This window comes from Podarcis filfolensis (genome assembly GCF_964270895.1).
Source record: "Podarcis filfolensis genome assembly, chromosome: 15".
Classification (NCBI taxonomy): domain Eukaryota; kingdom Metazoa; phylum Chordata; class Lepidosauria; order Squamata; family Lacertidae; genus Podarcis; species Podarcis filfolensis.
The window spans coordinates 15,316,694-15,343,362 of record NC_139618.1 but is presented as its reverse complement, the minus strand read 5'-3'; the positions used below and the strand labels follow the sequence as shown (position 1 = coordinate 15,343,362).

The 26,669-nt window shown below is 49.1% G+C and overlaps 2 protein-coding genes across 13 annotated transcripts in view; both read right to left on the bottom strand.

The window, feature by feature from the left end:
* Positions 1-615, bottom strand: part of LIMK1 (LIM domain kinase 1) — a 37,009-nt gene extending 36,394 nt beyond the window's left edge. The window contains exon 1 of the mRNA XM_083588192.1: positions 191-615. Within this exon, the coding sequence (XP_083444318.1) occupies positions 191-248 (58 nt within the window). The 5' untranslated portion in view covers positions 249-615. The remainder of the gene's footprint in view (positions 1-190) is intronic.
* Positions 616-5,113: 4,498 nt separating this feature from the next.
* Positions 5,114-26,669, bottom strand: part of ELN (elastin) — a 58,829-nt gene continuing 37,273 nt past the window's right edge. For 7 of the 12 annotated variants that reach the window (XM_083588181.1, XM_083588179.1, XM_083588182.1 and 4 more), the window contains 22 exons: positions 26,269-26,331; positions 25,148-25,192; positions 24,932-25,024; positions 24,090-24,155; positions 19,835-19,957; positions 19,423-19,461; positions 18,681-18,809; positions 17,404-17,460; positions 16,208-16,351; positions 15,726-15,788; positions 14,698-14,826; positions 13,532-13,582; positions 12,927-13,028; positions 12,736-12,783; positions 12,120-12,158; positions 11,757-11,828; positions 11,041-11,082; positions 10,069-10,095; positions 8,715-8,759; positions 7,190-7,219; positions 7,051-7,080; positions 5,114-5,925 (listed from right to left, as the gene is read on the bottom strand). In XM_083588181.1, the coding sequence (XP_083444307.1) occupies positions 5,909-5,925; positions 7,051-7,080; positions 7,190-7,219; positions 8,715-8,759; positions 10,069-10,095; positions 11,041-11,082; positions 11,757-11,828; positions 12,120-12,158; positions 12,736-12,783; positions 12,927-13,028; positions 13,532-13,582; positions 14,698-14,826; positions 15,726-15,788; positions 16,208-16,351; positions 17,404-17,460; positions 18,681-18,809; positions 19,423-19,461; positions 19,835-19,957; positions 24,090-24,155; positions 24,932-25,024; positions 25,148-25,192; positions 26,269-26,331 (1,454 nt within the window). In that variant the 3' untranslated portion in view covers positions 5,114-5,908. The remainder of the gene's footprint in view (positions 5,926-7,050; positions 7,081-7,189; positions 7,220-8,714; positions 8,760-10,068; positions 10,096-11,040; positions 11,083-11,756; positions 11,829-12,119; positions 12,159-12,735; positions 12,784-12,926; positions 13,029-13,531; positions 13,583-14,697; positions 14,827-15,725; positions 15,789-16,207; positions 16,352-17,403; positions 17,461-18,680; positions 18,810-19,422; positions 19,462-19,834; positions 19,958-24,089; positions 24,156-24,931; positions 25,025-25,147; positions 25,193-26,268; positions 26,332-26,669) is intronic. The other 5 variants (XM_083588172.1, XM_083588174.1, XM_083588180.1 and 2 more) reach the window with 4 other exon arrangements.

Here is a 26,669-nt window from a genome sequence, read left to right as displayed (position 1 = left end):
AAGGGGGCGGCCCGGACGTTTCTCTCGCTCTCTCCCACCCCCTGTGGGGCTCAAGGTCAAGCAGGGGAGGGGGCGGAGGAGCCCTGCACGCCACCCCACTCCGTCACCACCGCGCCCCAGGAGTCAGGCCAGAGGCCGGGCGAGGGGCGACGTGGAGTGGGGGCGGGGAGGGCTCTCTTCCAGGACCCACCTTCGTCCTCTCCCATGGGCTCGTCTCTCCAGGTGCAGCACAGGAGCATCAGCCTCATGCGGACGCCGCGCCAGACCCCCCCGGCTCGGGCGGCAGCAGCGTCGGCGTCGGCGTCTCCTCCCTGCGCTTGCCGGGCGGCGAAGGGGGCAGGGCGGGCAAGGCTGGCTGCTTGGTTGCGCCGGCTGCGGACTCGCCCGGGCCGACTGCGCGGCAGCCCTGGGAAAATGGGGCGGGGGGTGAGGAGGAGGAGGGAGGCGGGTCCAAAGAGGAGCCAGCCAGCCAGAGGGACCCCCCTTACTCCGCCCGTCTCCAGCTATCATGCAACGTGCGCTGCAAGGCGATGCAAGGCCAGGCGCCTCCCCTCTCGCTTGGACGGGGCGGGGGGCTAGAAGAAGCGGAGTCCCGGCAGGGATGCAGCCAGCCAGCCAGAACCGGACACACGCACGCGCGCACACATACCCCCCGCCGCCGCGCGCTCCCTGGGAAGCCAAGCTGACGGAAAGGGAGGGGATGGTGAGGGAAGCCCTGAGTGCGCGCGGTGGGTCCGGGAGCAACGGCAGATAAAACCGACGGGGGGGGGGGTGTGCAGAGAAATGTACGGTCTCGTGTCAGACCTCAGCTAAGCTGTGATGGTCCACAGGTGACTGGCAGCCGCTCTCTCCAGGGTTTCAGGAGGGGGTGGAGAAGGGGCGCCCAGGGGCAACTGCAGACAAAAGGTGAGGGGGTAGTGCAGGGAAGAGGGGAAAGTATTGTTGTGTGCCACCCCAATCTCTGAGCTGTGCGAGACGCTATTGGGTTCCAGGCACGATTACCAAGGGTCCGTGTTTCCAGAGCCAGATTTAGGGCAGCATGGCCGGTTCACCTGCACTGGGCGCCGAGCCGAGGGGACACCACAGGGCGCCACAACTGTGACATAGTGCACAGAACGGAAGGCAAGAGGCAGGAGACATCAGATTTTGGCGCCACTAAAAATTCGAAATACGAAAATTCACCCCTACATGTTTCCTTTTAAAAATGAGGCATAGTGGGAGCTCAGGTATTTTTATGATACATAGTTTATTTACACATACAGTGGTACCTTGGGTTACATACACTTCAGGTTACAGACTCCGCTAACCCAGAAATAGTACCTCGGGTTAAGAACTTTGCTTCAGGATGAGAACAGAAATCGTGCTCCGGCGGCACGGCGGCAGCAGGAGGCCCCATTAGCTAAAGTGGTGCAGAACAGTTTCAGGTTAAGAATGGACCTCCAGAACGAATTAAGTACTTAACCCGAGGTACCACTGTATATGCAACCTGAGCCTACGATGCAGCAGTTCCCTGCATTAACACCCCAAAAGACTCTTGCTTCTCTGGATTCAAACAGACATCAACCATTGTGCTCTGACTCTCTGCCTTTTCCAGCCGGCCACTTTTTCTAGCCTGCAACTTAGGTCAGGTCACGGTCAACTCTAAAACTCTACTTCGAACTCTTTGTCCTCCCAAGTAACTCTGAGCTGAGGGCCCTTCTATTTGGTTTTCCTAATGGCTTTTGTTCTCCATTATCCCAGGCGATTTCCTGGTCAGGAAACTGGCTTAGTTTATATTTTAACATTTACTGAATCCAAAAGTTCAGTGTCTGGCACCCAGAAACTTGTAACGGGTGGGTGGCAGTCTGAAACTCATAAACTCATAACAGTAGGAAGCTGCCTTGTCCTGTGTCAGACCAGCAGTCCAGCCCCGTATGGTGGACACTGACCAGCAGCAGCTCTCTCCAAAGTGGGAGTCTCTACCTGGAGATGCCACCTGGGATAGAACCTGGGACAGATGCTCTCCTACCACTGGGTTAAGACTCCAGTCCTCATGGTTACCAACCAAGGACTGCTTTCAGACCACCAGTCCCTCTAGCCAGTGGGAGGAAGCAAGACTTCTCAATACCGGTTGCCGGATGCCATGGTGGCGTGAGGGGGAGTCCCTTTCTACTTGAATCCTGCTTGTGGGCTTTCCCTTGGGACATCGGTTGGCCTCTAAAACTGCTGGCACATTTGCAAAGCTAAGCAGGGTCTGGTCTGGTTTCAAATTGGATGGGGAACTACATGTTGAGATTCCAGCACTGCAGAGGGATGGACTTGGATAACCCTAGGGGTCCCTTCCAGCTCAACAATTATATGAAAAGGACACTGGGCTTGATGGGCCATTGGCCTGACCCAGCAAGCTCTTAGGTTCTTATCTGCTGTCTATTTTCTGGTTGCTAATGCACAGCCATTTATGGAGGAAAAGGCTATCAATGGGTAGTAGCCACAATGGCTAAGCTCTGCCTCCACAGTCAGAGGCAACAGTGCTTCTGAATACCAGCTGGTGGAAGCCAGGCGGGGCCAGAGTGCTCTTGTGCATGAATACTGCTTGTGGGTTTCCCACAATGGCCATCCTGTGAGAACAGGATGCCGGTCTAGATGGCCTAATCCATCCGCAGGGCTCTTCTTAGAGTGCTTAACTGATGCATTCGGGATCTCCTCTTGTTCTGTTGTTGTATTTCTGCCTTTCTGAATTTGTACAGAGCAGCAAGCAGTGACAGCCTTCAATTCCTTCAGCTTATTTGTGTATGTGTCTCCTTCCCCCCCCCCTGCACACATTGCCATTGTACAGAACAACTTGGCTAAAAGGAGTCTTGGGACAATTTTGCATATGGCTATATTAAGATTCTTTTGATGTGTTTTTATTATTATTATTATTATTTATTTTCCACCAGAAGTGCTGGCTAGCTTCCATTAAGAACGCAAGAGGAGTCTGCTGGTCAGCCCATCTAGTCCAGCATCCTCTTCTCAAAGTGACCACCCCAGTTGCTTCACTGGGAAACTCACAAGCAGGACCAAAGCACAGGATCCCTCTCCTCTCCTCTCCTCTCCTCTCCTCTCCTCTCCTCTCCTCTCCTCTGGTTTCTATCAACTGGTATTCAGAAGCACTGCTACCTCCAACTGCAGAGGCAGAGCATATCTATCATGGCCAGAAGCCATCAATAAGAGGAAATTGAAATTGTCCCATCCTCTGTTAAAGCCATCCAGGCTGGTAGCCATCACTACCTCCTGTGGGAGCAAGTTGCATGAAGAAGGACTTCCTTACACCTGCCCTGAATCTCCCAATATCCAGCTTCATTGGATGTCCACGACTTCTAGTGCTATGAGAGAGAGGAAGAAAAACTTTTCCCCATCCACTTTTCCTATGCCATGCATAATTTTATAACCTCTATCATGTCGCCTCTTACTTGCCTTTTCTCTTAACTAAAAAGCCTCAAATGCCACAAGCTTTCTCCTTCTACCCCCTTGATCATTTTGGTTGTTGCTTTCCAATTCTGCAAAATCCGTTTTTAGGTGAGGTGGCCGGAATTTCACACAATGATCAAAATGCGACCGCAGCATAGATTTGTATGGCATTATGACATGGTCCATAGAAATTTCAGCTCCGTTCCCCAATGATTCCCGATGCTCTCTCCCCTCCTCAGTGTGGATTTCCTGCCTATTTTCGGTTCACTTGCACCACAAACACAGATATTTCCTTGTGAAATTCACACAGGTGCTGCAGGGTCCCTGCAGATTCGTTTTTGGCAGTAAGGTACAATTTTATGATTTTATTCTATTTGCAAACATGGAGTAACATAGTTCGTCTCCACCAGATGCATTTATTCACCTGTGGGTTTTATGACTAGGGAAAGAAAAATATTACATTTAAATATAATGGTCCTAGTATAATGACAATCCAAAACAGTTCCTCTGTAATATTTTCCAGGATAATTAATTCTTCATTTACAGTTTCTCCAATTTCTACTGTCTTGTTTTCTTCTGTAGTTTTTTTTATTGTTTGAGATGGCTTATAGGTGTGAAATTCAATAAAATGTATTTATAAAACCAAACCAACACCACCATTTTCTCAGTAGTGTCTTTGCTTACAGAAGTTGCCCCATTGCTGGGCATTCTGCAATAAAAGTTGCATGACTCTCAGTGAAACAGCTCAGCTCCTCGTCAGGCTGCAAAGGAGCTGAACTGCTGGTTGCAAAGTGCTTTGCTCCACTCTAGCAAGCTCACCTCTGGATCTTTAATGAACCCTACAGCCCAACTCCTCCCCCTAAGCTATAGGATCCAGAGAGGGCCATTTCCAAGTGTGCATCTCACTACTATCTATCAAAATTGAGGGATGGTATGAGAACTATCTTCAAAGAACTGAAGAGCTGCCACATGGAAGACGGAGGGAGCTGGTTTGCTGCTGCTCTGGAGGGGAGGACTGGAACCAATGGATTCAAATTACCAGAAAGGAGATTTTGACTAAACAGCAGGAAGAACCAGAGCCCTTTTTTTGGCCAGAACTCATTGGAACTCGATTCTGGATAGGGCTGGGTGATATCTGGTTTTCAACATTGTGATATATCACCACATACACATGCATGCATCATGATTCATGATATATTGCCAGGTCAAAAATTATGAAACCGATATCATGATATGGACTTCACACTGGTTTTGCACAATATACCGCCTAGTTCTGGCACCTCTCAGGTGAACACCATTGCCAATATAAGAGAACAAGGGTGGCATTCATGGCGGGTTTGAGTACCTCTTTTTCTAGAAAAACAGTAACAGTTTGGTGTTAAGAGCTATTAGACAGTAGAACGGGCTCTTTTGGAAGGTGGTAGAATTTCTGTCATTGGAGGTTTTCCCACAGAGGCTGGATGGCCACCTGTCAGGCATCTTTAGCCATGGTGCATTGCAAAGAGTTGAACCAGATGACTCTTAGGTTCTATTCTTCTAATAATAAACAGTCACACCTGCCAAGATGCACTCACTTTGCCCCTCTGCACAGGCTCAGAGACACACAGTTTGTGTTTGCCTGGGTTGCTCAAGGGAAACTAGGTTGCAGACCGTACGTCTCCAGGAGGAAAAAGCACAAGAAATGTTCCTTTAAAAAGTTATTTATTAGTCAGGTTTTATTTAATTCTTTTTTTCCCGGAAAGCGGTTTACTGTTCCTCTTTATAAAAAGTGTCCCATCCCAGTTACATCGAAGTGATTAAACATGAAGAGTCGTGGAGCAGGTCGGCCACGGTCCCGTGGGGAGGGGTGGGGGACCCCCAGGACGGCCTCTTTGCTCGGACCTGGACGGCGTGGCCTCTGGCTCTCTTGCTTGAAAGGCCGGATGTGGCCTGGGCTGTGCTAATCCGCTGCGGCCCTGACAGGCAGCAGCTGGAGGATTAAGGTTAATCCTGTTGGCACCGACCCCCCAGCCCGGCCTGCTCCCCCTCCCCTGCCAATACGCAGGCAGTGTGCCAGGGGAGCGGCTCCCATGGCAACCCAGTGGCATTCTCCCCCCAGAAAAACTGGAGGCTGGAGAGAGAGAGGGGGCGGAGACTGGGAAAGGGAGTGGGGCCAACTGGCCAGTGTGACTACTGACCCCCCCGCACAGGGCTCAGGAGTGGGCTAAAGTGCTCGGGCATCTTCCCCCCCTCCTCCGAAAGCGGCCCTCCTCGGCCGCAGCACCAAAGAGGCCCCCCCACCGCCCAGGAAGTGGACGGCTGGGTGTAGCACCAGTGAGAGGGAGGAGGGCTGTTTGGGGTCTGTGGGGCAAAAAGGCACAGGGCGGCGGTGACGATGGCGGTGGTGGTGGAATCTGCTTTTCTCGGGGTGAGGGGGTACATTCGAGACCAGGCAGTAGCACCAAAGTTCATGAGGTGAATGGTAGGCAGTCTGTCAGGGCTACTTCCTCTTGCGGCCTGCAAGGTGTGGGGAGAGGAGAAGAGGAAGAAGACCATCAGCGGTGACACATGCCTTAGTCACATCCCAGCTGCCTTTGAACGATTTGTATTATTTATTTGTAAAAATAGTAATAATAATATTACCAGTATACTGCAACATCAGAAAAATATATATGTCAAAGCGGCTTACAGCAATGAAACCATAGAACATTCAAAAAGTTTAAAACAGACATTGTGGGAGGATGTGTTCTGAATTGCCTGACTAGGTTAGGCAGAATTGAAAAGCGTTCACTGCTTCCTGAAACTCCAGTGGCGGAGAGTTCCACAAGACTGGGTTGATGACATTAAAGGATGTCTGTGGGGGTGATGCCTCGGGGGCTTCCGTTTCGCCCTGCCTTGTGGGTGGGCTGGCCCTGAGGCACCTGGAGCAGGACCAGAACTGGTGGATGGGTTCATATGGACTAGCTCCTTTGCTACCAGGGGTGTCCTTATTTAACCATCTTCTGGGCTGCTATCAGGGCAAACTGTATTTCAGTTGCTGGTTCTAAAACTACTTTGTTTTTATTACCTTGTAATTTATAATTTTTTTAAAAAATAATAATGTTGCAAGCCACCCTGAATCCCACCTTCAGATAAAGGCACGATAAACACATTGAAATAAAATAAAACAACAATAGGAGGAGGAGGACACTGTGTGTCCGGGGGGCATTTTCCATGGGTGGCTCACAGGTAGGGATGGTGGAAGATTCTGATGGACTGGAAAACAGTACCCCAAATTGTGTCCATTTGTGTGCTGCTTCTCAACTCGGGGCGGAATTCAGGCAACTGAATCTGTTAGTACTTGCTGTCATCATTTAAGTCCGCAAACATAACGTGATTGGTGGCCATTCTCCTGGCCCCTTTGCAAAAACAGCCAGACCAAGAGACTTTGCCCTTCGACCTCCTGTTCCCATTAGTGGCCCACCGGAGGCCTATGAGACCCTCCCCGTCCAGGTGAGGCCGGATGGGAAGAAGCTCTCCCCACCCCACTCCCGTTGCTAGAGCCTGGCACTCAGAGGTAGACTGCCTTTGAACCTGGAGGCTCCTGGAACAAGACAGAAACAGTTTGAAAGTGGACTGCTTCTGGGTTGGGGTGCGACTTACCTCTGTAGCCGTACGGCTTGGGAGGTTTGCCTGTGGAGAAGCAGGGGAGAAACACGGGGTGAGGTCACTCAAGGCAGGCAAGATCTCCTGGATTCACCCTCGACCCCCCCCCCCCGACAGCAGAAAGCAGTGCACTTACCACCATAGCCCAGCTGGCCAGGGACTCCACCTGCAAGCCCAAACCAGGTAGGAAAGCTGGTTAGCCACATAGAGCAGCCAGCAGCCCCCTCCCACCCCACATTCTGAACTGTGTGTGTGTGTTTGGGTGAGGGGTGCGTAGCAAAGGTCACAGTGGGCCTCAGCGAAAGAGAAGTGGGGAAATTGATGCATTGCAGGTGACTGTACCTAGATGACTGTACTGTCCCAGGATTCTATGGAAACACCCAAGCATCTTGTTATATTTCCTTGTATTCAGATCATTAGTATGGGACTCCTATCTCTGAGCACAAGAACATACAAAGAGCCCTGTAGCTGGATCAGGCCAAAGGAGGCCCATCTGGTCCAGCATCTCCTTCTCACAACGGCCAGCCAGGTGCCTGATATGAGAAACCCCCAAGCAGGTGTCAAGGCAGGAGCAGGGAACAAGTCAGCAATAACTCACAAGGTGTCCGTGAAGTTAACTCTTTATTCAAAGGAACTCAACAGCTCAGGCCTGGTGAGCACAGCAAATGTTCCTGATAGAGCTTGCCCCAAGGAGGCAGTTGTGAGGACTGAAGGTCCCCGCTTCCCCACAGCTGCCTAAGTTCTTTGCAAGCAATTGGAGGCTTTGTCGTCTTGCCTGCATTTCCTCCGCCCTCTTCCTACCTCTTCTGGTTCTGGGGAACCAGTGGGGAGGGGAGCTGGTCACAGCAGTAGGGGGAGACTCCCTGGCTTCTTCAGCAGACTGCCTCATCTCTGCCTCTTGGCCCTCCTCCTCTCCAGCCTCCGCTTCTGCCTCTGCTTCTGGACTGCTCTCTGAAACAGCCTCTTCCTGCTCACTAAACCCTGTTGCCTCCTCAGCCCCTGACACCTTCTCCTCCTCGTCTGCTCCCTCTTCTCCCTCTGACCCACCACCAATCCCCTGGCTCTCAGACGTCTTCCCTTGGAGGTTCCCCCACTGGCACCTCACACCACTCCTCTGCATCCAGTGAGTCAGTGACAGCAGAATTCAAGCACAAGAGCCCTCTCCTCTCCTGTGGTCTCCAGCAATTGCTATCCAGAAGCTCTACTGCCTCCAACCATGGAGGCAGAACAAAGCCATCATGGCTAGTAGCCATTGTTAGTCCCCCCCCCTCTATGAATGGACCAAGCATCTTTCAAAGCCATCCAAGCTGGCGGGCATTACTACCTCCTGTGGGAGCAAGGCATCTTACGCTTGCTGGTTTCCCGCAGGCGTCAGGTTGGCCACTGTGGAGACAGGATGCTGAACTAGATGGGCCATTGGCCTGATCCAACGGGCTCTTAGATTCTTAAGTTCTTATGAACTGGTACCAGTGACAGGGTGTAAGGCATACCTTATGAGGGAGATGACCCCACTGAAGACCACCTGCTTGCCCCCAAATTGATTGCTCCCCTGGTCTGTTTCAGCTCTTTTGTGGGTGTCATCCATGATCAGGCCACTGCTTTCTCCCTGCACCCGGGTTTTTCAGGAACTGAACTCATCCCCCCACCCCCTATTAACGTACCTGGGTAAATAGGAGACAAACCATAGCCATAGCCAGCTCCGCCCGCTGCAATGGAGAAAAGATGGGTGAGAGAGAGAGAGTCAGAAAAGCTTCAATATGGCAGGAATTCCACAAGCCTGGGACCCCAGGGATCTAGTCCAACCCCTTGCAGATTTCCACACCCCTTCTTCTTCTTCTTCTTCTTCTTCTTCTTCTTCTTCTTCTTCTTCTTCTTCTTCTTCTCCCACCCATCTGTCCCCTCTCATCAGTTGGGTGGAATGAGTTCACACATTCCTATACAGCTCGGGGCCAGAAAGATAGGATGCTCTGAGCCTGGGTGCTGAGATCCTTGGGTGAGCAACTTCTCTCAGCCCCATCAACATCAGAGGCACTGAAGAGACAGGGCCTTTTCTGTGGCTGCTCCCACATTGTGGGATCCCCACCCAGGAGAGGTCCGTCTTGCTCCCTCCTTGTTAGGCTAAGGCCTTCCTGCTTCGACAGAGCTTTGGAAACGGAGAGGCAGGCGATGCCGGCCAACTGGGTTGCTGCCAGGGCAAACTGGATTTTAATTGCCCATTCTAAATGGGTTCTGAGATCTGTTTTTAATTATTGTTTGTAAGCCACTTTGAGCTCCTTGGAGAAAAGAGTGGCATATAAATGCATTAAATAATCATATGAATACATAAATATATAAGAAGGTTGGTGACCCCCGATAAAGGTGCTTAAAATAAAAAGGAGTTAACCTTATTTCTTGCTTGTTCTAGAGAACGAGCGGAAGGCTTACTACTGGTACTAATGTAGGTACTGAGTCTTGGTGTTATTTTAAATTTTAATTCTGTTACATAACTTGTTACAACATTATTGTTTCATCAAACCATCAGAGATGTAGTGGGGGGGTTCCTCTATTTTATTTTCTCTTTCTGCTGAAAAGCTCTATTTAACATCATTTAGACTTAGCATTTTTTAAAATGACAATGTAAATTAAGATATTTTTCCCTTTCAATCTATTCACAGTACTTTACAGTTTTTTGTGAGTTTCTCGCCTCACTAGGCTGCTCCTGTTCTCCTTCATATGTCATTTTTATTTTATTTATTTATTTTCCTTCCGTTCTTTTTTCTTGACAAGCAAGCATTTTGGATGTCTAATGATCTTGGCTACAAAGCATAATAATGTAATATTAGGTGGTTTGTTGTTTTTTTTAAAAAAAGACTTAGCATTTTTATTGTAACCAAATTTGTCTTGCAGTGACAGCATTATTGAACTTTGTTCTATAATTTCTCTCTCTCTCTCTCTCTCTCTCACTCTCTCTCTCTCTCACACACACACACACACACACACATTATATAATAAAGGGAATTCAGTTCATCAACTCACCAACTTGTGGAATGCCAGCACCATAACCTGTGATAGAAATAAGAAGACATTTGATCAGAATAGATGTTGTTGAGGGAGGTCAAATTGGGGTGTGTATCACACAACTCTGGCAACGCCCTGTTCAATATAGAAATACACTGAAAGTCTGAAATGTACGTATCCAGATTCAATGTTGCATCCTTAGGGGAGTTGAAGGCTTTTTTTGGGTGGGGGGGTCCTTCTATGAAATCTCAAGACTTCGGTCAAACGTACAATCCCAAATTATTTTTTCCCCATGGGGGTAGGAACCTCCATTAGGGTAAATTTGTACTTTATGAGGCTCCACCATTTTACATCATGGGTGAAGAGTTTTAATCCATTTTTAGTCTGTTGTTATTTTAACTTTCCAGGTGCCTTAAATCATTCTTGCCATTTTTCCTTATCAATAAATTTATTGTTTTAGCTCTTTTGTACACAGCCTTGAGGGTTGTGTGTGTGTACAATCATGTGGTATATTAATTTTATGAAATGATATGAAATAAATAAGAAGGCTTTTCAGCCCAAGGGCCGTGTTGCCTCATGAGCAAATTTGTGAGGGCCGCTCCCAGTGGTGGGCGGAGCCAGAGGCAGAAAGGGGTGTGGCTACAGATGTGAGGGTTGCCATTTTATGCCTGGCTGTCTCCCAGTCATTTGAAAGTCAGATATTTATACACACATTTCCTCTATCCAGGCAAGCGAAGAGGCTTTATGACCTTCTAAGGACACATTCCAGCCAGGCACCGACACTCAAGGAGGGTGCAGGGCAGGGCAAGGAGGGGCATGGCCTGGGGCCAGTCCTAAGGGCCAGACAGAGAGGTATGGGGGCCACATTTGAGGTCCCCAATCTCTGCCTTGAACCTTGGAGCAAACTGGAGAGTTCTGAAGGAAATTGAGCTCCGCCACTCGCCTTCCACCATTACCCAACTCCACCACGTGGTCCCATTTTGCTCATACCTGGTTTGGGAGGTTTGCCACCGGCTCCTGGGTACGTCAGCCCTGTGCAAGAGAGCGTGAGGGGAAATTAGAAGCTCGCCTTGGAAGTCAGGCTTGCGGCCTGCTGACCTCAAGGAAGCGGTGGGGCTGCCTCAGAGGGCATGGGCAGGCTAGGGGAGCTGGAGGCAGGGCCCCGAAAGACGACTGTAGGAAGCAGATTGGGGCTGTAACATTTGTGGTATATCCAGTACTATTTGGGGGGGGGGTAAGAAAAATGTGGTGCTGGTACTTCTATATTGAGCAAGGTGTCATAAGTACCAGTACAAAATGCCAATGGGCTGCCCCAAAAGAGGCAATCGTGCAGTAGCTTTTGATATTCATCTTATCCTCCATGATGAGAGTTTAATCCTCCTGCTTTGTCATAATTCTGACTCAGACTCTGGCTCAGGGGTGGTGAGCAGGGGAGGGGGAAACAGGGGTGAGGATGAGGAGTACCTACAATGAGTAGTTGCTAAAAACAGTGAGTAGCTACAACAGGGTGTAACTACAACAGTTAGCTGATCCCACTGCCTGCTTCCTTGCAGGCTCTGGCTGGTAGCAGAGGGTCAACTCACTGAGGCCACCGTTGGTTAAGGCCACCAAGACATCTTGCAAAGTCCCCTCACACCACCTCCAAATTCAGAGCACAACATTGGGGGCTCCCTTCCCAGTGCTCTGGCTGAACAATCTCTACGCACCTCCAGCTCCAGCGCCACCAAGGCCTGCTCCCCCTGCGCCGGGGACCCCATATCCTCCTCGTCCACCAAAGCCTGCCAGAAAAAGTGGCTCAGTTATAAACCCACCCTCACAGTTTGTTAGAAATAAGCTATATGTGGAGGACCCATAGTGTAAATAAAGGAACATGGAGGATACTGAAGTTATTCAGCCTATGACTGCCAGGAATGCTCCCAAGCCCCACAGCCCAGCCACCAAGTGATTTCGGATGTGTAGCCAGGACAAGGGGTGAGCCATGGAGCTGTCCATCTTGTCCCAAAGAATGCCCTGTCTTGTGTGGAGGCCCCTCTTCTCCCCTCCCTCCCCTTGGGTCTGCAGCATCGTACCTGGTACGCCAAAGCCACCCAGCCCAGCTCCTGGCACACCTGTTGGGGTGAGAAAAAGCGAGTCTTGGTTTATCAAAGGCATTTCTCCCCACTGCCGACCAGACACTTTCCATGTCTCCCAATTCTTCAACTCATAAGAAGCGTCTGATCAGGTCCATCCAGCCCAGCATCCTGTTCTCACAGTGGCCAACCAGATGCCTCTTATGGGAAACAGGAGCACATGAGCCCTCTCCTCTGCTCCCCTCAAAGACTTCCAGTGACTGGTATCAGGAAGCTTTGCTGCCTCTAACTGTGGAGGCAGAGCATGGCCATCGTGACTTGTACCATCCATAGCCCTCTCCTCCTCCATGAATTGACCCAATCCTCTTCTAAAGCCCTCTAGTTTGGTGACCATCACTGCCTCTTGTGGTGGTGGGGAGTTCCACAGTTTAATTATGTGCTGCGTGAAGATGGGCTTCCTTTTATCAACAGATAGCTAGATCTCCTGTGACTGTTTTGTTTTTGTTTTTTGGGTGAGGTGTGGGCAGGTGAGTGGATAGGCAGAACTTCCAGTACTATCATTATGATTATGATTACTTACGTCTTGCCCATTTCCCTGACAGGGACTCATACGTACCATATTTAGGTGGCTTGGCTCCTGGTTGCAGTCCAGTTTGGGGGATTCCTGTGAGATAAGGAGAAGCAATCTGTGTTAGAGTCCCAATGCCCAGGGATCTCTTCTGGTGCACAGCAAAACTGGACTGGGAATCTTGTCCAGTGCCAATTCCCCAAGATCTGAGGATGAGGAGTAGCTGAGGGGTCCCTTACCTGCTCCAGGAACACCTGGCACAACGCCGCCCCCTGGCAAGACGCCTGTTCCGCCCCCTGGCAAGACGCCTGTTCCGCCAGGAAAGACACCTGCCCCACGACCTACAAAAAGGTTGGAATTAGGGGCAAAATTTGACCAAATTCCACCACCACCACCCATTTAGCTGTGAATTCTGCACTGTGGGGAGGGGGGATGGACCAAATGGCCTTTGGGGTCCCCTTCCAACTTTATAATCCTATGATTCCCTGCTCCATTATGACTGGGCCAGTTCAAGAAACCTAGGAACTGTACTTTGTTAAGGGTGCGAGGAACTGTAGTTCTGTGAGGGGCAAACTACAGTTCTCAGGATTCTCCATTTGGGAATGTGTTCTGAAGGTGTTTTAAATGAACGGTGAGCACACAACCAAGGCCTCATGCCCCAGAAAGTTTACAATCTGAATCGTGGCAATGCGGGATGCTTCGGAGATGATCTCATGTTTTTGCATCTGGGAAAGAGTTCACTAGCTGGCACTATGGGGCAGTAGGCCAGGATGCACAGAGGGGCAGGGAAGAACTGGATTAGGCAGGGTGATACAAGATCAGGATGGACGCAATGGGGACTCACCGTATTTAGCTGCCTTTGCTGCTGCTTTAGCTGCCGCTGCTCCCCCAGGAACTAGCGGAAGAACAGAAGGAATCGGGATTAGGGCCAAACCCATTGGGACACCACGACACAAGAACTAAGATAACCCTAGCCCAGCTTCCTGTTCCCACAGTGGCCAGTCAGATGCCCCCATGGGAAGCCCTCCAGCGGGATCTGAGTGCAAGAGCCCTCTCCCCTCCTGTGGTTTCCAGCAATTTGTCCGGGGGCTGACAGAAAGATCAGGTCATTCACAGGTCAGAGGGGGAGACGTGAGGCTAACGTGCAGTTAGTTTCATTATTAAGGAAAGGAAAAAAAATACAAGGAGGCTCATAAAGGCAAATACCCCCCCCCCAGGAAGAAGTTGCTTGAACTGGCGTGCAGCCCCTCCATCACTATCTAGCCCTCCGAGTCAGGGCTCCTCCCTTGCAATCTTCTGCTACAGCAAGCCCCAGGAGCCTCCCTCTGTGTCTGCCTAGCCTGTTGCTCAGCAATACGCAACATCCTTCACGTTCTAGGAGTAAGTGGGGCCAGAGAGCCATCAGCAGAGAGGCTGGCATGATGGAGCTGTGGGAGAGATGTAGAGTCTGGCTCTCCTCTGTCGTAGCCTTCATCCAAACTGGGAACCTCATCCTCCTGCCCTGTGCTGGGCCACCAGCCTGCTTCTGCCTCTTCACGATACTTCAAGCTTCCTGCTTCTAGTACCTCCCAGCTTGTCCCCTCCTCTGAGTTGCGGCCAGTATCCTGCCACCAGGACTGAGGATCTAAGTCATCTTCTTCTGTGCCTTCCTTGGGGGCTCTTGGGCAAGTGGCTTCCACCACTCTGCCTCATCCACCCAGTCCCTGACACAACTTGAGATGTGCAGTCAGCTAGTATGCATTGCTTTAAGAAGTTAAAAGCAGCAGCTGTGTGCAGCCATCTAAACCGGGGCTGCAGCTGCTGCTGCTGAGGAAATAAATTTGTTTTCATTTAAGAAACCCTCATCCTTATTTTGGCTTCCCATGAGCATCTCTCTGGGTTGGCTCACGTTCATTTTGTGTTGTGAACTGCTCAGGAAGCTTCTGCCCTGCATGGAGCCACCTGGAAATCTCCATGCCCCAAATAAAACAAGATAAAATTCTAAGTTGTTGGCACTTAATGGCTGCTTACCGCCACCAACGCCAACACCACCAACGCCACCAACGCCGCCGACTCCACCGACACCGCCAACGCCGCCGACACCGCCAATACCGCCAACACCGCCAACGCCACCAATGCCGCCAACGCCTCTTCCTGCTCCTGTTGGGGCAAGGCACACTTTTGGAAAATGGTCCTGAGCTGCACCACACCCTGAGAACAGCACCTGGGTGGAGCCAAAGTCCTCAGAGGAAAACATTTAGATCAAAACTAGGAGAGGGTATTGCAGGCTCCCTGCTCAGCCTGCTCACTTCCTAACGCCAGTTGCATTCCCACTGATGTTTTCTGTGTCTTCTTGGAATGAGGCTACATCATCAAAAGGGGGAAGGGCCTGCCCCAGTGGTGTCCATCAGCATTGGTAGGGCAGAAGGCAGGGAGCCTACCAGTAGGTGGCGCTAGAGCCAATGACGGGTGGAGCCAATGACGGGTGGTTTTCTCCTCCTCCTCCCTACAATGGAGGAGGAGGAGGAGGAGGAAGCTGATAGGCAGAGCCACCCAATGGAGTGGTTGTAATTGAAGAAGGCAGACAGGGTGGGGGCTGGCTGAGGGCAGTGGGGCAGCGCCCTCTTCGTCCTAATAGACCAGCCTCCAAGAGCATCTCTGTCTGTGTCTCTAGAGTGTCAATATTTTTTATGACAGGAATCCAAGAGCGTCATGGAAATTTACGTTTGTGCACAAGCTGCTATTTGCAAGGCTAAAGAAAAACTGATCCGCATCTCCTTTGCCATCCTTATCTCCTGTGCTGGTTGGAAGTCTTGATATTTACTTATTTTCTACATTAATATCTCACCTTTCCTGCAAGGGGTTCAAAGCGGCATTCATGGTTCTTTGCCTTCTCGTTTAATCCCCACAGACAACCCAGTGAGGCAGATCAGGCTGAGAGATTGTGGCTGGCCCAAGGTCACCCAGTGAGCTTCCACCACCAACAGGGATTTGAACCCTCGTCTCCCAGGTCCCAGTCGGACACTCTCACCACTACACACCACAGTGGCCCTCCTTACCATATTTGGCTGCTTTGGCGGCTGCTTTTGCTGCTGCTTGAGCGGCCACGGGGCTTCCTGGCACTGAGAATTGAGAGAGAGAGAAAGAGAGAGGTGTCAGCAGGACCACCCGCACCAGGTCTGATGGCAGTGGTTGACCACCTTGGCCACTAGCCAAGCTCTTCCCCAGCCCAGCCCATCTACTATTCTCCTCCCGTCCTTCCAGGACCCTGGATGCTTTTGAGCAGTGGGTGGTGCGCACTCATAGTAGAGACCCTTTTCATCCAGATGTGAAAGCCTGCCAGGAACCTTCCCCCCCCCCACCACAACTGCCTCACATCTCCCATTGTCTTCAGGAAATGCAGAGAGTGGTGTCTGTCACATTTTGATGCTGTTCCACAGAGCAGGAGCAGCCTCCATATTATTGTAAAGACCAAGGTTTTGGGACGAGCCGCTCTGTTGCCTTGAGAAGGCATTGACTTCCCACAGAGGGGGGAACCTACCTAACCCACCAGGTGCGACTCCACCAGGTGCGACTCCACCAGGCACGACTCCAGGTACGACTCCACCAGGTGCGACTCCACCAGGTACGACTCCACCGGGTGCCACACCACCAATGGCGCCATAGCCAGGCACCACACCAGTCCCTGCAGGAAATGACAAACAAGAGGTCAGATTAGCCATTTGCCGCAAACCTTCAAATACCTGAAGTGCCGCCCCCTGGGAAATGGAGCTTGCTTGTTTTCTGCTGCTCCAGAGGGGAGGTCCTGAACCAGTGCATTCGAATGATAAGAAAGGAGATTCTGACTCAACATTAGGAAAAGCTTTCTGAGGGTTAGAGCTGTTTGACAGTGGAATGGACTCCCTCAGAAGGCGGTGGACTCTGAAGCACTGGAGAGGTGTTGGATGGCCACCTATCAGGGATTCTTGAGCTGTGATTCCTGCGTGGCAGGGAATTGGACTAGGTGGCCCCTGTGGGTCACTTGCAATTCTACAATTCTGTGAATTCATCGAGACCTGCTGCTCCTGGCTTTGTCTAGCCTGGCATGGTTAGCGGGGCCTTCATACCCTCCTCAACAGCTTTTTGCATGGCTGGAGTGGGTCCCTGGCAATGCATGTTTGCTCTCCCACATGGAGGACAGAGAGGGCTGTGTGAGAGTGTGTAGAAATTAGCAAAAATCTACATGTGCCCATTTCTATTTATTTACTTATTTCTTAAGATTTATACACTGCTTGATTGTAAAAAACAAAAGCCAAAAGCCAACCATCAGAGCAGCTTACAAAAAAGGAAAAACAGTAAAATTATCTCTAAGAAAATTAAGGGTTTCAAAAAGTTAAAATAATAATAGACAAACAAACAAACAAAAAAAGACTAAAACTTGCAGATTGAAACCTTTGCCTCTGGCCCTGCCTACCTCTGTCATATGCCCCCTACCCCTGAAAGTCTCCTGAAACAGAAGGGCTAAAAAATCTTCCTTGCTCCTGCTCTAGACTTTATGGGTTTTCCGTAATATATTAAGTGGCATCAGGTGGTCTGTCCAGAAGGCTGCTTCATAATCGCCTGATTTTCTTAAACAATCAAGCTCATGTTCTGTTTCCCTAAAGAGATCTTTCCACTCCTTCCTGCCTTGGGTCGGCCTGCCCTGATTTATCCAGCAGCCTCAATGCTGTTGGGACAGGATGAGGATGCTCAGCTTACCGTAGGCGGCTGCCTTTGCTGCTGCCTTTGCTGCCGCTGCTGCCGACACCCCAGCTCCTGTTGACAGAGACAAAAATGAGTCAAGGGGCTAGCCAGCCACGGCACCCATGCACTCCTGGAGCTACCTTGTCTATTTCATTTATGCACTGCTTGGTTTTAAAAACAAAACCCTAAAGTGATTTACAAAGCAAGTCAAACAACAGAATTATCGGTAAAAACAACTCTTTAAGTTGCTGAATATTTCTGATGATACCAATGTGGATATATTGCCAAAAGAATTGGTCTTACTTATGACCTTGGCAGCTTGAATAGGAATCACAGTGGGGGGATGGGACCCAAAATTTTATACTGGATGCTTGGTACCACTCACTCTGGAATATAGCTATTGTTATGTACTGAAGTTCTCACCCTGGGCCAGCAGGGGGATACTGTAGATAGTTATGCAAATGAAGGATCGAAAGTGACGTTCAGTGATTGGCTAGTTACAGAAAATGGTTACTGTTGCATTCTAGTAGAGCTCTATATAATCAGGCTGACTGAGCTCCTCAGTTCAGTTCTGTTCCAGCTTACAAATAAAGAGCTGCTTTGGAAGAATCGCTGTGTCGTCTGATATGTTCGCCCACAACTTAACAGCTATAATGGGGGAAATTAAGCATATTGTAGATTTCCACAGGGGCTAGCACACCCAGGTGCTTTTAACATGATTTGCCATTCCTTTATTATGTATACAGCGAAACCATCATTTTCAAGGCAGCCCACATCAGAAATCTGGAACTATGCTATCATATAACGCTGATATTATTTACTTGTAACTTGCTTTCTTTTCACCTGTGTGCAACTGCACTCATTCTGTGTGTCTGTTTTGTAGTTTCTCCTTTCAATTTTCATCTGTCGATATCATTGTTCTGTTTTATATACATTATAAAAATGAAATAAAAAAAAACCTTTACCAACACCCTCTACAACTCTTTTAAAAATTCAAAAGATAACATCTGCAATATGCTAAAAAAAAAGTATTAAAAGACACAGCAGATTTCTACATGTCTGCGCAGGTGTGCTTGAACAAAAGATGTTTTGAGCAGGCACTGAAAAGAGTGCAGTTAAGGTGCTTGCCTTGTGTCAAAAGGTAGGGAGTTCCCAAGTGTAGGTGCTGCCATGCTAAAAATGAATTTTCTTGCAAACATGTATAGGGCATTATGTGGCACTTGCAGCAGTACCAGTTCTGCAAATCAAAGTGATATTGCAGGTAAACTGGTTATCTTCTCATGTAAATGCACCTGGAACAGCAACTCCAGCACCGGGAACTCCACCGATGCCAGCACCAGGAACGCCACCAACTCCAGCACCAGGAACTCCACCAACTCCAGCGCCAGGAACTCCACCAACGCCAGCACCAGGAATAAGACCTGAGACAGAAGAAATGAATCTGAGAGCCAGGCCAGTTCCAAGCAGCTCATCAGATCCCCACCATTAAAAGCGGGCCAAAGATCCACAATCTAGACCCTGGAGGTGGCTACAGCCTCTTTGAGGGACCGTCTAGCTCCCTCAAAGGAGGTCATTGTTTGGCCCCTTCAGAAGAAACCCGGCCTGGATCTAGCCGATTTGGGTTAAGTCCTGCCAGGAACTGAATTTGCCATTCTGGGGCAAGAGTGAGTGGCGATGTCTCCACTCCTTAACTCTTGCAGGAGGCTGGACTAAGATGACCCTGAGAGTCCCTTCCAAATCTACAATTCTATTAATCCAGGAGGTTTTGGATGACACCGATTATTTGGATCTGTTTCGGGCTGACTGCAGTGGAAGATCTTTGCTGGAAGGAGGGCTCCCCTCCCCATTGCTGGGTAAGTGAAAAAATGACGAGTATTCTTCACCTCTGCGACATGAAACTCGAAATGGGCACCAGGATGTTAAGGGGGTTGCCTGGTGTGCCCAGTGCTATGGAGTCCACTTGAGGCAGGATCTCTCCATGCTCACCATCTCAACCCCCACCTAAAACTGTGACTCAACAACTCAGGATCTTACCATACTTTGCTGCTTTTGCCGCTGCGGCGGGACTCACTCCTGCCAAAGAGTAAACAGGAAGATAGGTCTCAGAAATAGGAGGTCAAGCAGGTACGCTTATAATTGTTTAAAATCGCTTTTGACATTGTGCTTTAATGCTGTAACCTGCCCTGGGACCTTAGGGTGAAGAGCAGGAAATGAATTAAGAATCATGATTTATACGCACAGTTATTCTGGTACGTGCATTTTTGTACACGTAACTCGGGTGAAGAAATGCACTGCAAACGCCAGAGGAATGCAAATTTTAAAGGATGGGGGTTTGTGTTTCGTAAGTCACGAAAAGCAGATTACGAATGTGCAAACAGGATCGAATCCCTCCAATCTGGCTTCACCTTCCTCATCTGTCCCCCCACCAATCCTCTGTGACACATACCTCCTACCCCAGTTCCTCCTGGGCCGACTCCAATAACACCAGGTGTGGCGCCAGGAACTACGCCACCTGGCCCAACCCCCGGGACACCAGCGCCACCGATGCCCGTCCCTGGAACTCGGCCACCTGGGGAAAGAGAGAGGAGAGGAGAGTAAACACAGCTGGCTTCTGGAATGGTGTTGGGGAGTCACACCCTGGATAAAATTAATCCATTTTGTTGAATTAATTAAACTAAATAACTTTCAATTGGATTTTGAATAAAGGCATGATTAAATGTGACTCTTTCATTGTTTTATTATATTTCTTAGGGGCTCATGCAAATCACTGTTCTGAATCATGTGTTTTTTATAGAATAGAGGGCACTGGAGATGACTTTATGGAACCAAAGAGGCAAGCCCCAAAAAAGTTTGGGAACCACTGCATACCCGCCAAGTGTCCCGATTTTCCGGGGACAGTCCTGGAATGACAGAAGCCACCCCACTTTCTGATTTGATCATGGAATGTCCCTGTTTTCCATTTTCCTCCCCTTCACACCCAAGCAGCTTACAGCTACGATTCCATTCCATTGATCTGTTGAAGTGGCTGTACATGATCCCTTCCCTCATGCATTTTTTCTTTACAACAATCTTGTTAGGTAAGCTAGGTTTAAAGGTTGCAATTGTCTTAAGATGACCGATGTATACGTGTACGTGAAATATATGAGTGCAGGAGATCAAACGTGGGAGAAGCCTCTTGATGTAGAATAGAATGTCCCTATTTTCATCTGAGAAATGTTGGAGGGTTAAACATACAGGGATAGTTTGGGGGTGTGGAGGTCCCTATCTGTTTTAACCCATGCAAGACCTCTCTCCTGCAAGTCGCACCCAACATTCACACAGAAGGGAGTTCAGTGGGACTTAATTCAAAGGGTGTGTGTCTAAGATATACAGCAAACCTTCACGTGCCTCCCCATATGCAAATCCCACTGAAGCTTAAAGTATTGGCTCTTGGAAGAACTGCCGAGAAAGAGTACATCAGTGACGTATTTCAGTTTAAACCCCAACATTTTAAATAGCCAAAGCAGCCCAATGGGCGAGATCACTGGATTCCCTTTCATAGGATTATCTATACATGACATGAGGGGCTTTTTGCTGCTCCACAATGAATTATGAGAACGTCAACAGTTCTGGCTATATGGAAGGTGAAAGGTTAATCTGGCCTTAAATTGAGGACCCCCCCATCTGCAATCTGCAGTTCAACACCCCGTAGAATCACATGTGTGTTGTAGCCAGACTGATCCACTAGAGGGCAGCTTCCCTCTTCTGTGGGATCCCAACTCTGCTTGGGCCATAGAGCTAAAAGCATGTGGAACATCATGTGGAACTTCTGGTTTCAGCAGGCCCTCCCGTCTCCAGCTCCTTCGGGAATGTAGGTACCCATAAGGAATCAATGGAGTAATCTAAAATGTCACTGTAGCCTATCTCTCCCGCAACCCACCTCTGCGAAAAAAGATTACAGCATAAACAGTTCATGCACTTTCTAACTCGGGACTTGTGAGCAAAAACATATTTGCATATGCATCAGTTTTAACATATTTAAATCCGCCACATTTCTGCACCCAGGTCAATGGAGTGCAAGGCTTCAGAATGAAGTTGAGAGTTAGACTCAGGCTGAACCAGCCTCTGTTTCAACCTCAAGGGGTGCTTCACAGGGGGAGGGGGTGGCTGGGAATCCAAACCACCACCACCCACCTCTGGGCTAAAAACAAACAGGGAGTAGCTGCCACTTCAGGGCTGTCATAAGTTGCTCTCTGCCAAAGCCCCTCAATACGAGGGCGATGCCTTGCAAATGCAGGGCTAAACATAGCACAAGAACATAATAAGTGCACAGCTGGATCATGCCAAGGGCCCATCCAGTCCAGCATCCTGTTCTCACAGTGGCCAACCTGATGCTCATTATGGGAGACCTGCATGCAGGATTTGAGCACAAGAGCCCTTTCTCTATGTTTCCAGCAACTGGAATTCAGGAGCATTGCTGCCTCTTGCTATGGAGGCAGAGCAGAGCCATCCTGGCTAGCAGCCATCAATAGCCCTCTCCTCCTCCATGAATTGGTCCAATCCTCTTTTCAAGCCCTCCAAGTTGGTGGCCACTGCTGCCTCCTGTGGGAGGGAGTTCCACAGGTTCATTTTGCATCGCGTGAAGGACTTCCTTAATTTTGTCCCGAATCTTCCGGCATTCAGATTCATTGTCGTTCTAGTGTCATTATGAGAGGAAGGGAAACTTCTCTGCCCACGCATTGCATGATTTTAGAAACCTCTATCATATCGCCTCTTACTTGCCTTTTCTCTAAACTAAAAAGTCCCAAGCGCTGAAACCGTCCTTCATAGGCGATTCGCTCCATCCCCAGTTGTCCTTTCCTCAACCTTTTCCAGCTCTACACTATCCTTCTTGAGGTGAGGTGACTAGAAATGAACACCAGATTTGGGTCTGTGGTCTTGCTGTGGAGACGAGTTACTCCAGCAACTCAAGTGCCCCAACTTCAACGCTGGAAGTTCCCTCCCCCACAATAAGCTCCAGTGTGGTGTGGATAGAGATGATCCATGAAGCTCTGGCACCCTCGCTCCTAACCAATCACAGGGCGGAAGGTTACTAAGCGCAGGAAAAACTGGAAAAGGAGCACATTCTCTCTCTCCCTCTCTTCCTTGCAGACACACTCCAGCGAAACCTGATTCGACTGTGGCTTTTCTTCAATCCCAAAATTGCACAGTTCCCCGCTGGCCGCCTGCTTCCAATCAAAACCAGATGGCGTTCTGGGACGATCCCAGGAAAACCAGGCCAGGCCAGGCCAGGCTGCTATCGCTCTCTGGAGCAGATCAGGTGCGGCTGGGTGTGCAATGCTTGAGGCCGGGGGAAGAGTTACTAAGGACTCCAAGAAAGTGTGTGTGTGTGTGTGTGTGTGTGTGTGTGTGTCTCCAACCTGGCTGAGCTCACACCTTTGGAGCTGGAGTCTGTCCAGAAGATCCACCCCACCCCCAAATCAGATCTTATTCTCAGCACTCAAGAAGCACTGGCATGGATCCATTCTTGATAGTGCACTTATCCTTGCTTCTGTGCAATTGGGGCAAGATTTCTCACCCGCCCCAAATCCAAACTGGATTCATGAATCCAAACGCAAGAGGGCGTTGAGTGGCAGGAATGAAATTTCCATTAGAAAACACGGAAAATCTGAGTTTGGGGATCCATGTCTTTGGCAGGCCTCTTAAAGAGCAGGGGGAAAGAGATGCAATCTGGAGCGAAGCGTGGGGAGTGTTGAAATCAGTGCCAGATTTACGTATAAGCTAAACAAGCTATAGCTTAGGGCCCCACTCTCTTAAGTACCCTTCCTCCCACTCCAAACTGGACCCCTTCCCCTATCAATTTTGCACTGGCCACTAATATGCTACCAGGCCGAGTTCAAAGAGTCTGGATTAAATTAAAAGGTCCTCAACAATTTGGATACTTTAAGGACCACCTGATTCCATATATCCTTGCCCAGCCACTGAGATCTTGGGGAAAGGGGTTCTCTGTTAGTGGTCCCCCTTGGCTCAGGTGCCTGGCTCATATCTATAAGAAGATAAGAAGAGCCTGTTGGACTGCTCAGTGGCCCAACATAGCCCAGCATGATGCTGTCACAGTGGCCCACTGTGCCCCAAAGGGAAGCCCATAAGCGGGACTTGAGTGCCACAGAAACTCTCCCAACTTGTGACTCCCAACATCCGGCATTATTCAGAAGCATATTGCCTCTTATTGTGGACAGAGCCACCCTGGCTAGTAGCCATTGATATCTCTCTCCTCCACGAATTTATCCGATCCTTTCAAAAAGCCATTCAGTTTGGCCATCTCTGCCTCCTGCGGAAGCGAGTTCCATAGTTTAACTCTGTGCTGCGTGAAGAAGGACTTTCTTTTCTCTGTCCTGAATCTTCCCGCATGGATGCCTGTGAGTTCTAGTGTTAGGAGAGAAGGAGAACAACTTTCATAGAGAGCCACATTCTCCATATCAGCCTCAGGATTGTGGAACTGACTGTGTGGAGCTAAGATCAGGCAAGCCGCCTCCTCCTCCCTGTTGAATTTCAGGCACTTGGCAAAGACCTTTTGATTTCAGCAGGCATTCTCAGTAAGCTCTACTGTACCTATTGACGGAAATTGCATTTCTACCCTTATGGCTTCTGTTTGTTTTAAGCGCTGCAGAAATCCTGTGATTTCTGGGCTGTTTTATCGATCAATTGGGTAAACAGCTCACCGTAAGCTGCTGCTTTGGCTGCTGCTTTGGCTGCTGCTGCCGCTGCCGCTGCTGGTCCACCTGCACCTGCAGTGAAAAAGGGTGAGAGAAACTGAGAACAATTCCTTTTGCCTGGACAACTTGGATGGGATTGTTTTTGAAGAGCACAACTGCAGAATCTTTTGGCCACAATGACAGCAAAGGCACACACCTAGCGCATTCATCATTATCTGTATCATTTATTTATTATTATTATTATTATTAATTTAATTTAATTTATTAGTTGCTTTTTCTTGCTGGGGCAACTCAAGGTGACTTACAAAAACAAAGAAAAGAAGCCTCACAGGCTGTGAAGGACTTGCTCACAAATTTATTGACAGCTGCACGAATTATGATAGCTAGGAAGTGGAAGGAGCAAGCAGAATATAAAATGGAAGAATGGTTTAAAGAGGTGTGGGACATAGCTATTAATGATAAATTAACATGTGCCATTAAAGTAAGATGAGGAATATGCACGAGAAATGGTTTTGAGGAGATATGGAGGGTGTTTGTAGGATTTGTACTGTTAATACAGAAAGGGGCCAAACCGCTGCAAGAGGTGTTGAAATTTCTGGAGGTTGGATAGTTACAATGGAATGGTCTCGGCGGTGGGGGTGCACATTCTTATTCTTATTTATTTATGGTTATTACTTTGTCAAAATTTAAAGAACCTAAAAGAAAGAAAAAATCAAACCCACATACATACATACAAACCAATGTGTTTACTATTGCCCATTAAAAGATGCTTATCTATCACTCCTCCAAAGGCATTGACTATTAACTCTACAAAACTGTTTGCCTATTACCCATCCAAGGTCATTTACCTATTGCTCCTGGGACACCAGCACCGGGCACCAAGCCTCCTCCAAGGGCCCCAGCGCCAGGGACTCCGACTGCCCCGGGCACAGCTCCAGCACCTTTGGAGAAAGAAAGAAAGAAAGAAAGAAAGAAAGAAAGAAAGAGGAGTGAATGAGGGCCAGCTAGAGCCTGGTCTTCAGAGCATGGCTACATATGGGCTCCTCCAGCATGGTGTCACTCACCATATTTGGCAGCTGCTTTTGCAGCGGCTACCTGAGCTCCCACACCTGCAAAAAGAACAAAAAGAGCTTCAGCGATGTGGCCACGTTGCTAGAATCTTCAGGACACAAAGCACAGATATCCCTCCCAGCTTACTGGCTTCAGAAATCAAGGCTCCAAACCAAGTAACACACTGGAGCCAAGCCTTTTGGCAACCTGGGGAAGTTGTTTGACTCCATCAGTCTCAGCCAGCAGGGTCATTTTGGACTCCAACTCCCATCAGCCCCAGCTAGCCTGGCTAGGCTGGCTGGGGCTGCTGGGAGTTGTAGTTCAACGACATCTGGAGGCACCAGGTTGGCTAAGCATGTGTTGATTTCTGTCTGTTGAAATAACTAAATTAAGGTCTTATGTATATAATAAAGGTTCATAAATGTACCAAGCAAACATGTACATAGATATATAGGCCACATGTCTGAAGCTGCACAGGAGAGCAGCCATGGAGCCATTTTGACTCCCAGGCTGACCAGGTGTTTTCTCTGCAAGGTCAAATGGAGGAGCCTCCCCATTGTCTTCTCCTTCACAAATCCTGTCTTAAGGGTATGTCTGTGTATGAATAGGGTGAGCCTGCGACTTGGCTCAGGAACTAAGTACTTATCATGACAAAAGACTGGCCAGGCTCCCCAGGGTAACAATCCAGTAAACATTAACAGGTAACTTGGCAGACAGGAGTTAAACAACCCACTCAGATTTCTGCTTTAGCCCGCCCTTTCTGTGATGTAGGTATGATGTATCTGGGGGTGGTCTTTGACTCCAAGGTGGGCAATTTAAAATGGCTATATAAGGGCAGGCACACCTTGGTTCGGGGTCCTCCTCCTTCCCCTGCGTGTGAAAGGGGCACCCTGTTGCAACAGTTCAATAAAGATCAGGCTTACAAGCTGCTTTGCTTCTCAATATTCTCTGGTTGGCCTCTTTGTAGGTTGGAGAATCTACAAAGGACTCTATAAGGGCTCTTGTGCACCCCATAAGGGAAAAAGGGCAGATTTTTGTTTATTACACTGTGCAGAGCAACAAAGGTGTCAGCAAGGGGTCCAAGACTCTGGGGGTCATCCTTCGCCGGTGTTGTGTGTTAGCGCAACCTGCTTACCTGTCCCTGTTGGGTAACCAGCCTTCCCTCCGGCACCACCGTAAACGCCGCCCGGCCCAACACCTAGAACCACAAAGAGAAGTCAAGTCTTCAGGGGAGAAGAACCACCCAATGCAAAGCCCAGAGGAAATTGCCCGGGGGTTGGCGATGGGGGTTCCAAGATCAGATACTTTTTGCTGTGCTTTTGCCCATCCCCAGACTGCTTCAGAGTGATGCGGTACAGCCCCCTCCTCCTTATTGATGCAAAGAACTAGACGTCTACACTGAGATATTGGTGCCAGCATCAGCTTTGCTTCTCAATCAAGGGATTGTAGTTTTGAATGGCAACTGACGGAGTTTCCGAAGGGGGTTCAAAATCCCCCCTCAAAAAGCGCAGTCCTCACTCAAAAGCCACGAGAGTG